General features: G+C 39.9%; 1 protein-coding gene across 6 annotated transcripts in view; it reads right to left on the bottom strand.

Annotated features, from left to right (window-relative positions):
* The window catches only part of CEP170 (centrosomal protein 170), a 98,605-nt gene that overhangs the window by 44,533 nt on the left and 39,775 nt on the right, over window positions 1-14,297 (bottom strand). For 5 of the 6 annotated variants that reach the window (XM_083176285.1, XM_083176288.1, XM_083176286.1 and 2 more), the window contains exons 7-10: window positions 13,009-13,140; window positions 7,773-8,237; window positions 4,249-4,853; window positions 2,800-2,932 (exon numbers count right to left, since the gene is read on the bottom strand). In XM_083176285.1, coding sequence (XP_083032411.1) covers window positions 2,800-2,932; window positions 4,249-4,853; window positions 7,773-8,237; window positions 13,009-13,140 — 1,335 coding nt within the window. The remainder of the gene's footprint in view (window positions 1-2,799; window positions 2,933-4,248; window positions 4,854-7,772; window positions 8,238-13,008; window positions 13,141-14,297) is intronic. The other variant, XM_083176290.1, reaches the window with a different exon arrangement.

A 14,297-nucleotide genomic window follows, 5' to 3' on the forward strand; every position in this document is an offset into this window, starting at 1 on the left:
GACTCTCAGTCGTACCCAGATGTTTTAATGTTTCATATCAAAATAATCAGTGCTGTTTTGAGAAGTGGTTGTGCTGCTTTGCACTGCAATTCAGGAAAACATTTGCCCTCAAAAAAATACTACAGTACACCCCTCAGTGCAGCTCATTTGCACCACATGGCATATTGAGGTCTGTATGTTGTATAACTACATAAATACCCTATTATTCATATGCCAGAAGAATCTTTTCTTTACATTTCACTTTGAATTACTTGTGTTAAGATGCCGGCAGTTATACTTTATGCTTATTTACGGCTAGCGGAACACTGTATACATTAAGCAGGTAAGTCGCCTTATCTGAATACTATACTTAGGCATCATGTGTGACTTAGGGAGTCTCTTACAGCATTTCTTGATCTGGGTTTACTTCCAGAGATCAAGTGTTTCCCTTTCATTTTTTCTCTGTGCAACAGTAATAAAGCAGATCATATTTAAATACAAGTATATCATTATATATAGATTTAAATACAAAGCACAGTTCTGGATATAGTCAAATTATATTCAATATAATTTGTATTGAAGACTCACGGGTCTAGCGGTTTCAGGTACAAGCAACTTGACATTTTGGTCTAAACAGAATTTTCCTCAAAACTGTAAACACACTAGACACCACCCCATTTGGTTTCATTTTCTCTGTGCTGACCCTACACTGAGCACGTCACTGACACAGAGGGGCAGCAGCCAACAACTTCTTAGAGATAAATATATCCAAGCACCTGCCACAGCTTTAAAACAAACAAGGAGATTATGCAGTCAACTCAGCCCTGTTGTGGTGTTGGTAATCTCTCCCTTATACAAATCATTTCAAGTCAGTCTTTTCGGGTAGAGAAATGCGTCCCATCTAGCAACATAATACAGATGACTGAAACATTCCAATGAACAGAGTTCGTCAACTAAAAAAAACAAACAACCCCCCCAAAAATTGTCTTTTTAATTAATTGGTGGCTTTACTTGTTTTTAAATGTTGTCATTTCAAGAGGTTAATCAAGGGTATATTGTGTCACCTGGATAGTTTTGTTCATGTGACTGCAGAATTAGACATGGAGGTTTATTCAGCTCATTATAGTCCACTGAAGCAGAAGCAACAAATGGGTTATTAAATCTTCTTGACTGCAAACATTTCTCACCATACATGACCACTAACTAAAGCCCCCCATCCACTTAAGTGTATGGAGAGGCTTACGCTTGAAGTTGCTTGCAATTTCTCTTGAGTCTCCTTGGCAGCTTCTCTGATGTCAGGATTGCATATGATACACTGTATGAAGTCCTTTTGCATACAATGTATCGTATGCAATCCCAGACATGGCTGCGGGATCTGATAAATCTTTATGGCAGCCATAGCAATCTCTGCACCATTCCAATATGCACAAGACTGCAAATCAGTTTGAAGGTTAAACACATACAATTTGACACTTTTTACCCTAATTCATGACTTGCATCGAAATCAGATAAAAATGGCGCAAAATGCACAAGTGTATGGCCAGCTTCAGTGTCTGTGAAAGACAGATAAATTGTGTGCGTCCTCAGCTTTTGCAGTACTATAAACAAGTGTAAACATTGTTTAATTTTGTCAAAAAATATTGGTGTGTGTGTGTGTGTGTGTGTGTAGGCACATTTGTTCCATATGGAATAAATATTTAAGATATGTAGTGTTCACTCTAGGCTATTTTAGCCCCCTGCTTCGTGAATAGATAGCGTGCGCATGTGCACAGCTCCTACTCATGTTGACACGGGTAGGTGTCGGCCACACCCCCAACAGCGATGCCAGCGGCCAAGCCTGCCCACTTTAGTGGTAGGCCCAGGTTGCTGAGCTCAAGCTGCCCTGTTTCCCCCTCCACCCTGTCCTGTCGTGATCCTGGGGGGCTCAACAGATCTGTACATAAATAATAAATACAGTATAGAAACACATCCTGCATAGTACATAAAATGGTCTTTCAAGAGGCACTCTGGATGAGATATCTTAATTAACAACCAATTCTTCATTATTTATTCATTTTCTACCTTGAGTATTTGTTTTCCAGCTTCATTCTAATAGAGATGACATACTAAAACCTTTGTAAAGTACTGTAACGTAACAAACATGGGGAACCCATAAACAAATTATGTTTCTAGTTGACTAAAGCACCCTATAAACTACTGTGACTTCTCCAATGGAGATAGCCGATCCCCCTTGAACCTCCAAGGAGATTCATGAATAGCATGATCACATGTGATTTATCTCATGTGGTCCTTTTGTATGTGATATATCGCATGCAATCCCATTCTCCGATGCCGGGGGGATGTCTGAGGTAAAACGTGCAAGCAGGTCCCATCTCCAACTCTGATCTGATGCACACAGCACCGTGCATCGTATCGGATCAGTCAAACAACTGCAAATTGGCCTCTCTTCACTGGATTTTTGGCCCAATCCATCGGAATCAATGAAAAGTGGCCAAATCGAAAGTGTATGACCACCTTAAGTATATAAGTCTGTCTATCTATATGCTATCGTATTGGAAATGCATTCACACACACAACAAAACATAACATTTCTTTCATGTGAAGTGGTGATTGGTGTATTTTTCATACATTTTAACTGGAAAGTCAAAATGTATGAAAAATATTTAGCTAATATTCTGCAATCAATTAATTCTCAAGAAAGTATCTTGATTAAACAGTTCTTAAATATATATAATCCATGTTTAGTAAACTCCATAACAAACATGTACATCAAAAGAACAACTAAAACACAAAGCCATAAAAACAAATTCAAGAAATTACCATTTTCAGAAGCCGCCATACTGGATTCAGACTTTTCAGACTTCCCATTGTCTTGGTCATGTCCCATGTGATTAGAAGCCAGACTTGCCCATTGCGAGACCCAAATTTTTTTGCCAGATGAGGTGGCAACATCCTGGAATGAGAAAAGTTTACAAATACATTAACATTAAATTGAAATGATCAAGATCACTAAAATAATAAAAAAAAAACACAATATGGTAATTTCTATTATTTCAAGGGTTTCGCAATTATTCTTGACACCATATAAGAATATTATATTCAATATCAACTATGACCAAGCATACTAGAGATGGAACCAAATACAGTAAATAACGCTCAGCATATAATGCTCAACGCCAAATAGGGCCCACTATATTTTACTTGCTAATAACACTTAAGTGTATAGATAGTTGATAGCAGAAATGGATCAGCACATTTAAAAAAAATATTAAAACATTGGGACGAATAAATAATATTATCAATAAATAAATAAAATATCATAAACGTGTGTTATACATTCATTGACTATAAAAAATGGTTATTCATTAGCTCATCGCCAGGGCTGGGGTCGAAAAAATTCCGCCATAAAAAATACTGTATCCAAGTGTTCATGTATAGAGATCTCCAAAGAGGAACTACTCATGTATATCCTCTGCAGCTGACAGTTCCCTTGTATAAAATAATGGATATTCATTTCTGACCATTATAGAACAATGGACATGGACAATGGACAATGAGTGCACTTTGCATCCAAGTGTTTATGTATACTGATCTCCAAATAACAAAGTATATTGACCAGTGGGAGGTTTGATAAAATGCATGAACGTTGCTGCACTTTATATTATGAGATAGCGGTTCAATGGATTTCATATACATTTTTTGATATTCTAAGCAAATAATCATTGTATAACATGATTATGCAATTTTATAATACTATACTTTACAGTTGTTGTACAATATAACTATTGTGGTTCTCTTATATTCTATTACCAATTAACTTAATTTATTAGTGCTTTCCCAATTTTTTATTGGTTTCTTGAGGGCGGTTTACGCATTTTGCCCTGTTTTGGGTAATGCCGAAGATGAATATATTTATAAGTAAAATTTAACTTCATTTATTGGTATGATTTTTGCAAAGTCTAATTTTTATTTTGTAGTTTAGCATATTGCATAAGGCACATGACATTGTAGCGACAGTGATATCAAGCTTCTGAATGTAACAATGTTATTAGATCTAGCTGATTTATCACCGATCACATGACCTATCACACATTTTTCAGACCATGTTGTACTGAAGCAGTTCTGTAACAGGTGCCATCATCTGCAATCCTATGAAAGTACTGTTTAAGTTGCACTACTGTCCAACACCACTGTTGAACAAAATCTAAAGTATTACTTTTTGTTACTATTAACATCTAGTTGTCAATCCCAGTTTTATATTTGCACTACCTTTGCATTTGGTGGGCTAACCTCCTCTTTGGCGTTTGATTTTTCATCAAGCTGACTATCGTTATAATCTTTTTCCACAGGCGACAAATCAGCGTTGGGAGGAGTAACGCGTTTATTTGTTGGCCGATGTCCAAGACTTCCCGAACTTCTCAATAAAACATTTTGTGAAAATAATAAAGATGTACAAGGTTCTTCAGATTTCTGTTTCAGCAGCAATTTTGCATGCTGCGTGCTATGAATTACCCTGTGAGATGAAGAACCAGATTGCAGACCTAATAGTAAGCCTTTTGGATCAGCGGATGCAGCTTTTACTTTCTCTATTCTCGACTGTGGAATTGGATATGGTGCTTCTGGGCCGGTAGCACTAGCGTTCAGAGAGAAAGAATATGAACGTCTCTTTCTTGGATGATCATCATCGATAAACTCTATTAGAAATGCAGTTTGACTTGCAGTGTCTTGCTGCTTTCCCCCACTCTGCTGATCCAACTTTCTCTGTTCTAAGTTCCTCTGTCTTGCATGTTCTTGTAAGTTGTTCAATTTGTTTATACGCTTAAGAGATGCACTATTTTCATAGTCACTCTGAGTCCCATCTTCATGTTTGTTGCCTAAAGAGATAATTAACATAAGTAAAATAGTAGAGAAATGCCCTCAAAGTCCAAATGAATGGTTCTCTACATTATAGATGAAAAACTGATGGTTGGAAATTCTTATTTCAATAACCTTAACACAATAAAATAATACAGATGTGTTCTTGGATATCTAGCCTCAATACAGCATGCAGAGGGAGATGCCTTTATGTCTAAAGATGTGCCTTATATCCCATTACGCTGCTTAAATAACCCAGATAATTACCTCAGTGTAAATGGCTCTAAAAAAAAAACACAGAGTCCAAAGACCCAGAAATCCAAACTGGGAAATGAACACAGGTAAGACCAGTGTTCAGGGGGAGTGTAAAAGGGTAACCCGGTCATCCAACAAGAAAGCCATTTACATCAACGGGAAAGCCCATACCTTCCAACGGCATTGTCCTGTGGTCAGTCCAGAATTTGGGCTACAGGGTGCACAACGTCTACGCTACTGTCTGCCTTGATATTCAGACAGCAGTGGTGAAGGTGAATAGATGCTGCGAGCATGAGTCAGATGTCCATTTACCTCACAGAGGCAGAGAGGGGTATTCAATGTAGGGTCACGACTGTCAGGCTGGCCCTGTCCTGTTCTCTGCCCGCTCAGCGCTGATTCAGCAGGCTGGATTCGATGTCCCACCTGCTGAGCACCAAGAAGGGGGCGTGGCCCAGATAAATTGCTGGAAATCGACGAGCTGCGGCCAGGAGCTCATCAATTACCGGCCATTCTGGGCAGAACGTGCTCCACTGCTTGTAAAGTCGAGTACGCTCTGCCGAGAACCCTGTTCAATGCTGTCAGGGAAGACAGCATTGAATAGGGCCCCGCTCCTATGTCCCCCGTCGGGAATGGCGGCAGGAGATTGAATATCCTCTAGAGACCCAATCAGCTTTCCCCAGGGCTGGGTTTGCCCCTTTAGTGACATAGGCATAAAGTTGAACGTGATAACACACCTGGCAATCAGATCTGAACCGTAATTTTTCAAATACAATTGATTGGTGGTGCGTTATCTTTCACTATCACCGCTTTATTACCACTTTATCAGGCTTCATACATCTGCCACAGTGTTCCAAATACAGGGTTGGATCCAGGATTTTGGTGTAAAAGGGGCATTAAGCTAGGTACACAAGTAAAGATTTATCTGTCCAATTTTTCTGGTGAGAACTAAAAACTGGTAAAGGAGCATGAGAGAATCAACCATTAGCTCATATATGATGGAAAATTAACAAAAACATCATTCAGATTAAGGTTTTAAATCAAATGGATTTAACTAAATTTGCCTGAGTGTGTTTGGGAGCAAATGTTCGATTCTCATGTTTCATACCAGCTTTTTGTTCCCAATAGACAGATTGAATAGATAAATCTTTTGGTGTGTTCCTAGCTTTAGACATAATGAAACACACCAGGAGGACTGTGCTGATTAATAAGATAAATTAAAAATCTGTGTTCCACTAAACCTGAATGTGAAAAACAGAACTTGGCAAAAGAAAAACCCAGTGGCCACTGCATTCTGGATTTAGATTCCTTCACACACAGATACAAGTGTTACATATGAAATTAATCAGCACAGTCTCCCTGTGCATGATAGCGGCATCGTTTTGTGTCTAGAAAGCGTTTTTAGCAAATCAGCAGACATTAGCAGAGTCTCACTGGATCTGATGTCCAAAGACGGTCTGATTATAGCGACTGCAACAAAGATGTATGAGGACACATTGGGCGGTATTCAATGAGGCTGATTCGCCATGTTTTTATGGCGATTTTGTGCTGTAAGGCGAATTTTTGACTAAAACGGTGAATCACCCTATTCAATGACCAGATGGCGAATACATTTCAAGGTTTTTTTCGCCATGATTCACCGAGTAGCAATCGCTATCTTTTTATGGTGAAGTGGAATGTGAACTTTTAAAATAAAGTGTTTTGTTTTTTACATTTGGTGTCAAAAAAATCAGGAATTTTATTCTGAGGAGGGGCATGCTATTTTTATTCATGTGCTGTAAGCACATGAATATATATTTAATAAAAAAAAAACATTATTATTTTTTTTTTTTACACAGACCAGCCAGCAGGGGGCCGGAGCTGAGCCGCTCATTAGATATTCATATATTCACTGCACCCGATCATTACATATGCATGATCGGGTGTAGTGAATATACCCGGTCCCCTGCTGGCACCCCCGGGGGGCAGCCTGTGCTGCCTGGCACCCGGGGAGCCCACCTCTCCCCCACAAACGTTCTGGGGCAGGCAGGGAGACTTCCATCTCCCTACCTGCCGCCGTCCTCGGGCTCCCTGCGGCATCGCCGCAGGAGTTAAAATTCACCAGTCAGGGGCAGTGAGCCCCTGACTCGTTGAATACTGGAGCCGGCGAGGCTCCGGAACGCAGCGAGCAGTGGCGAATGTGCAGCGAATCCTAAACAGGATTCGCTGCACGTCGTCAGTATTCTCATTGAATACTGCCCATTGTCTCTAGCCCAAAGAGATTGGTGTTTAACATCATTATTAATAAATTCCCCATATAAACCGCTTTCCCAGTTGACAGATGCAGGTAATCTATTTCTAGGTCCGCTCTGATACTCCACATAGGAGTCAACCACATCTGATTTCTCGGCCTGATCTGTTGGTCAGATGAAATTAGGCTAAAATTGCACCAGTATATAAAGGCCTTAACCCCAAGGATCATAAATGCAAGTTTAGCAGAATTACTTCACTAGATTGCTTTGCCTTAAAATGCATTCTTCTTCTGTAAAAAATGTCCTATCCCAAACATATAATAATCTGATGAACGGAAGACAAAACTAACTATGCTCAAATCAACATCATAAATAAATTAACAATAAATTCAATAATTTTTTTTCTTTTATGTGAATTGATTGTAAAAAGTGCAATATGGAGTTAAAATGTATTACCTTGTAACCTCTTTAGGTATACTGGTACATCACTCTTAATACTTTTAGCGTCATCTTCAGCTGCTTCTTTCAACAAACGAGGTGGATTATTTTGCGCCAGCCAGTCTGCTACCTTACTCTCCGCAGCAATCATCTCCGCGTTTAACCCAGCAAGCTCCTTATCGCCAGATAACGGCTTCTTTCCTTTTGGACGGTGGTCCATAAATTTTGTTACATGATCTTTAATGGTTACTTTACCAGGAGAACTATCATCAAATTCGATTGTAAATGAGGCATGTCCTGCACCTGACCCTTGAGAACACTGCGGGTCATGTGTTGGGACTTCATAAACTGCATTGTCTTCTGCTTCGGATTTTTGCTGATGATCTTTGTTGCGGATCTCAAAATAACTGGGCTCTCTACCTAAGGCTTCTTCCTTCAAAGCTTTAATTTGCTCACCAAATTTCTTGCCATATTTGCAGCAGCCTGCAAAGGGAAACCAATGGAGTTAGACATTTCTAGGATTTCTATGCTCTTATTATTTGTAAATGATTCAATTGTATTGTTTAGTAATAAAAATGCATTTTTTAAAAGAAAGGGTCGGAGAGCACGTTATTGTAGAAGTTGGGAATACTGTAGCTGAAGACAAAGGGGCTTATGTAATAGCCTGCAAGCTGTACGATCTGTGGAAATTCCGCTGAGTCATATTTTTAAAGCTGCAATCATTTGAAAGGCAAAAATAACCTGATTGCCCATTTCAAAAAATGATGGGCAGACTCGCTGGAATTCCCAGAGCACGCAGTTTGCAGAGTATTACACCAGCTCCAAAACATTGCTGATGAATCATATATGCCAAGGGCCCAGGGCATGCACATTATGTTTACATTCCTCAGAAACAAATAAGTGATAGAACCTTTAAAGCCAGACACATACACTAGAAACTGTACTGTAAGAGCTGCAAAAAGTGGGAATATACTAAATGACCTTCCAAAGACTAGCCATACCACAGTAATTATGGTAACAAAATAAAGAACAAAAGAATGCTTCAAGAGGCTAGTACCTCAGTAAATGTAGCATCTGTTCCCGCTCCCTATAGATTGTAAGCTCCTTTGCGCACTCTTCTTTTGCAGTTCAATTATATCGCTCTCCTACTCAGCTACCATCTATAACCGCAGCTCTTCTCACTTGTAATCGTTCATCTCTACCAGCGACAACCCGCCCCTGGTAGTATGCGGACAACTCCTTTGCTTCCCTACCTCTCAGCTGTATTGTGTTCTGAGAATTGTGACGCTCATTGTTACCTATGCTCTGATTTTCGTTAATGTAATATTTAATTGCGTACCCTGTATTGTAATGTGTGCCGTATATACGGCACTGAGAACCACTTGTGGCGTCTTATAAATAACATGTAATAATCTGCTTCTATACGGCTAATGTTTTTGTTATCTCAGTACCAATAGCAAGTGGCTCCATGTACGTATTATTGTGCATCTTCATAAATTTAAACTTGGACTTCTCATTTCAAATTGCCAGACAAAGCACACGTAGATGTGGCACATCACTGTGGATAAAGGAAAGTGTTCTTTGGATTTTCTTTTTTAATCAGGCATTGTTAAAACAAATGTTTTTCGATGCTGCTAAATTAAAAATGTGCGGTTACCAATTTTGGTGAATGGTTTAGGAGATCGTTATGATACCACAAGCCAAAAGAACCTCATGTAACAACACATGTTGGAATCCGCTATACTGAACTAAATCTGGCATCTGTTTTAAACATTTTGTGTTAATAAGAAGGTAAAAAAGAAAGCCAGCATCGTCAAGTGTGTATGCACTGCCTATGCCGGCACCCCGCTGCACGGCTGCAGGGACCACTTTGTGTGTATATGCACCATTAGGGAGGTGGAACAGACAAGGGGCATGCTATTGTTCGCCAAGTATGGGAAGAGCTCCCACATCTGCATTTAATGCAGGCCAAAAGACACACATAAATTGTGGATGCTAAACCCCTGGAGGAAATACATTCTGATAAGCAAATGCGCTGACTGCATCTTGTTTACATCAATTGTGGCTGAAGCAGTTATGGTATAGGGAAGGAGGAGGTGTTTTGACAGTGACTAGGTCGTCACCTGCAAATGGTCGACATACCATAGGTCAACATAGATAGGACGACACAAACTTAAGGTTCATACAAGTTTTTGATGGTGTTTGTTGACTATTGTAAACATGACACACTATTATATACTCACTCTATACCCACTTGGATAGTACAGTATGAACCAAGTCGGTCTACACCCAAAATAAAAGGGAATTCAGTGTCAATGCCGACCTATGGTATGTTTACCATTTCAGCGACTATCGATCCCGGAACTGGATATTGGCTGAAGCAATCTATTTTTATTACACTTTCTTATAACTGCAATCGATCCTCATCAGGAAAACTAATTTTCCATTTGGGTTTTGTTAAAGGGCAAGATAACATATGTTATTTTAACACTGTATTTGCATCTGTATTTTAATGAATCTTACATGGTAATTGTGAGTTTAGCATTTACCAATAATGCTGTCCAGTCAGTCTTATGTACCGTACATGGTCCATCATTATAGAACTACTTTGTATCTAAAAATTTAGAAAGCCACATTTCTTTTGTAAATCAGGCGCATATACTACAGTATTGTTCTCTCCAGTGTCAAACTGGCACATTTTCTTATCTCCTAACACGAACTTGGGAGATATACTATCCTTGTAGACCAGCGCCAACATCTCGGTGAGAGATGTGCAAAATATCCGCTACAAATGCCTTTGGTCGCTCACATTTGTTCTATAAATTAAAATACAAAATTGTGTAATAAAATAATTATATTCCCTATACAAGGCAAACATTACAGTTCATGAAAAATGTTTGCTTGCCAAATTTCACACCAATTTTGATCAATTCACTTGGTACTCAAAGGGTTAAATGCATTTTTTATTATCTATTTGCAGAGAACACGCATTGTAGTAAGCAGTAAAAAAAAAAAAAAGGGAAAAAAAGGGTGGGTTACAAAAGAAGGGAGTATTTACACATTTGTGAAGTTTTATCATCTGTGAGTTATCTTAAGATGCCTCCCCCCCCCCCCCCCCCCTACAATATCGTATCTCATCACATCTCGGGTATTGCGATGTAATGGGATGAGATCTAGTACAAAAAGTATGTGCTGCATATACTTATTGTACTAGATCTCATCTCATCGCAAAACCGAGATGTGAGGAGATGTAATATTGTATAAAATAATTGTACCGTGTATGGGCATCGACGACACAGTTTGTAGTCTGCTGGTCCAAACAGTGTACATTTTAAGAACTGCTGCCCTCAAACAAATCACTAGTGCAGCACCTATGATTTCATGTGATACATTGGTATTTGGCCACTAGTTGGATTTTGCCTGTTTTTTTCAGATTGAGGGGCAGATTTATTAAGCTCAGTGAAGTGATAAAGTGTCTGGTTTTTATCACCGGCCAATCAACTCCTACCTGTCATTTTTCAAACCAAGCCTGTAACTTCACAGTTAGGAGCTGATTGGCCGGTGATAAAAACCAGACACTTTATCACTTCACCGAGCTTAATATATCTGCCCCTCAGACGAATCTCAGTGATTGATCTGAACAAAACCGGCCAAATCGGAGCTCCCTCTGATCCAATGCGCGGCCTCATTTCAGATGTGCCTGACAGATCCTTAGAGCAGAAGCAAGGATCTGTCTGATCTGAAGCTATCAGGGGTGCATCAGATGGCTTCTGTGTGCTTCAGATGCAATACATCTGAAGCAGTGGTCTACTGGGTGGCCCAGCTGCCCTCTCTCATCCAGCTGCTGCATCCCCCGCCAGGTGGTTCAGATCTCCTCCCTCCTCCAGCCACTACATCCAACACTAGATGGCCCAGCTCTCCTCCCTCCCCCTGCCACAACATTACCCTGGCTGGGTTGACCGGCCTGTCCACCCTCCTCCAGACACCGCATCCTCACTGAGTGGCCCGGCTGTGCACCCTCTACCGCTGGGTAGCCCTGCTCTCCTCTATCAGCCCAAAGCAGCTGGAAAAGGCTTGAAACTGTCCCCGCTGTCACTCTCCCTGCATTCCTAATGTCACATTCCCCCACTGTCACCACAGTCACTGTCCCACCTGTCTTTTTCCGTAGCCCCAAAGCAGCAGGACTAGGAGCCACGGCACCGCCAAACTCCTTCCCTTGTGGCGTCACTAAACGGTGGTGCATCACTAGGGGGGGTTTATTATTATTTTTTACACTCAGGGATGACCAGATAAGGGGGTAATGCTGCAGCCCCTTGGGATCACTATAAACGTGGCCCCAGGCTGTGGCATTTTCCTCCTGGCTAGTGAAGCCAGATGCTGGTTACAAAAATACCCCTACATCTTTTTAACATGCATAATATTGCCACTCTGCCAATGGATTGCTGATCATCAATGGCCGTCTGTCAGGCTGATCTGGTTGGCATACTGGCGGGGATGGGGGCCTTTACTCTAAATGCACAGAGGGACAACCTCTGAGGGGCACACAGGTGTCTGCACCAGGGATGTGGATGGAATGCAAGTGAAATGCTAAAGGCACTAGATGCGGCTGCATTTGGTTCTATAATATGTAGAACCAAGTCATAGCAGTAAATGATGGTTTTAGGATTGATGAGGATGGGGAGCTGAACATTAGATGCCAGTAAGTGCCAGTATTGGGGCACATTCAGTGGAAAATATTTTGTGGAAAACAATTATCGCCACACAGTAACTATCCGTTTGAAATAAGTATCTCCGCTCTTTCAAGCAAGACTGTTAGCATGGGAATGCTCTATGTTTCTTTTATCAAAACGGCAGAGCAAGCTCCATGGGTTGACTCCTGCAGTCTTGAAACCACATCAATCATATAAAGCCTCTCCTCCCTTATAGTGATACGGACTACAAGCGGAGGGTTGTTATAGTAAGTAAAAAAGTAAGCAAATCCTCAAGGCTGGAATATTGGCTACTCACTCTATCTTCTGACTTGATTTCCAGTCTTTGTAACCATTTATTACGCAGTGTGTCCTGACCAGAGAGCACAGACTTTACTGGGTAACCCTGCTTCTCAGTGAAATACATACATAAGTATGATGGGAGGACGGAATGCCGGCAGTCAGAAGACAAATAGATGCATCTTTCATCATCAGGATCCCGATAGGGCTAGATAAGTAGTATACCCCCCACATACACACACACACACACACTAGAGGCTATGTACCTGCAACACTGGAATCAGGAAGTTTGCTTTCTTTGCTATCTTGGTTGTTCATTTTTCCTGCAGCATCTTCATCTCCCCACCAAGATGGTTGCCCATACAAAGGTGTACCACGAGGCATCGCAGAAAGATCAACTATATACAAAAAAAAAAATACAAAATAATATTACATACAAGCAAACATATATTACGTTACATTATATATATATATATATATATATATATATATATATATATACACATATATATATATATGAAGAAGAAAAGGGGGGTTTCAGGGTGCGCTTAACCTTTTCTGATTGAACAGAATCATTCAGATATAATAAAACAATTTAATATAAAACTGCCCAAAGGGCATAGCAGTGTACAATAAAGGTTCTGTACACTGATTTTCCCCCCTTTTCTTCTTCCCATTTCTATACCGGGTCTCACCTAACAGGGGACCCTATCAGGGTAGCAGCTCTCTCAACTAGTATTGTGCGCATAGTGTGGTCCTTTTCGATATATATATATATATATATATATATATATATGGGTGGAGTGAAAAAACTGAAATTAAGAAATTCAAAATCGGCTAGTGTGGGAAAGTTGTGACTTGACCTGAATAAGAAATGTGCAAAAGCTTTTTGATCTGAGTCAACATCTTCTGTTCTGGCAAGAGGCCTGACGTTTCACTTTTTTGGTGAAAATGACAAAAACTGTGAAGATGCTCCGATCTAGTTAAAATAATGTCATGATGTCTTAGAGTGGTTTATTAATATACTTTAGCATAGTAAAAAAGAGTACGAGCTTTTCCTAGTGCAAAGTGACTGACTTTGGCGGGAGAAAAAATACCTGATAAATGACCCATTTTCATGGTTTTAATTGTGAATATGGTGTTTTCTCCGGAACGTGTTTTTTTATTATTTTTTTGGGAGAGGATGCTCTGTAATTGATGTGATCAGGAAAAGAAACTTGGTGGAAAAAAACAGGGTAAATCCATTTTGTTTGCCTTTAATAGATGAGTGCACCTATGTGTCTCCTAATGTCCAACAAACTCTTTACTGAATGCTCCAGTAAGTTCGGTAACAATGCATTACACTCTGTTCTTTAGGTGCAGGATTTAAAAACTTCTGTTTATTGTCTTTACTTATTATTTATTAACAGTTTCATATATAGCGCACACATATTCTGCAGCGCTTTATAGAGGATATTTGAATATTCACATCAGTCCCTGCCCCAGTGGAGATTACAATCTATATTCCCTACCACATGTACACGCACACACAGACATTCTTGGGTTAATTTTTGGA

This window comes from Crinia signifera, chromosome 3, assembly GCF_055691185.1.
Source record: "Crinia signifera chromosome 3, ASM5569118v1, whole genome shotgun sequence".
NCBI lineage: Eukaryota > Metazoa > Chordata > Amphibia > Anura > Myobatrachidae > Crinia > Crinia signifera.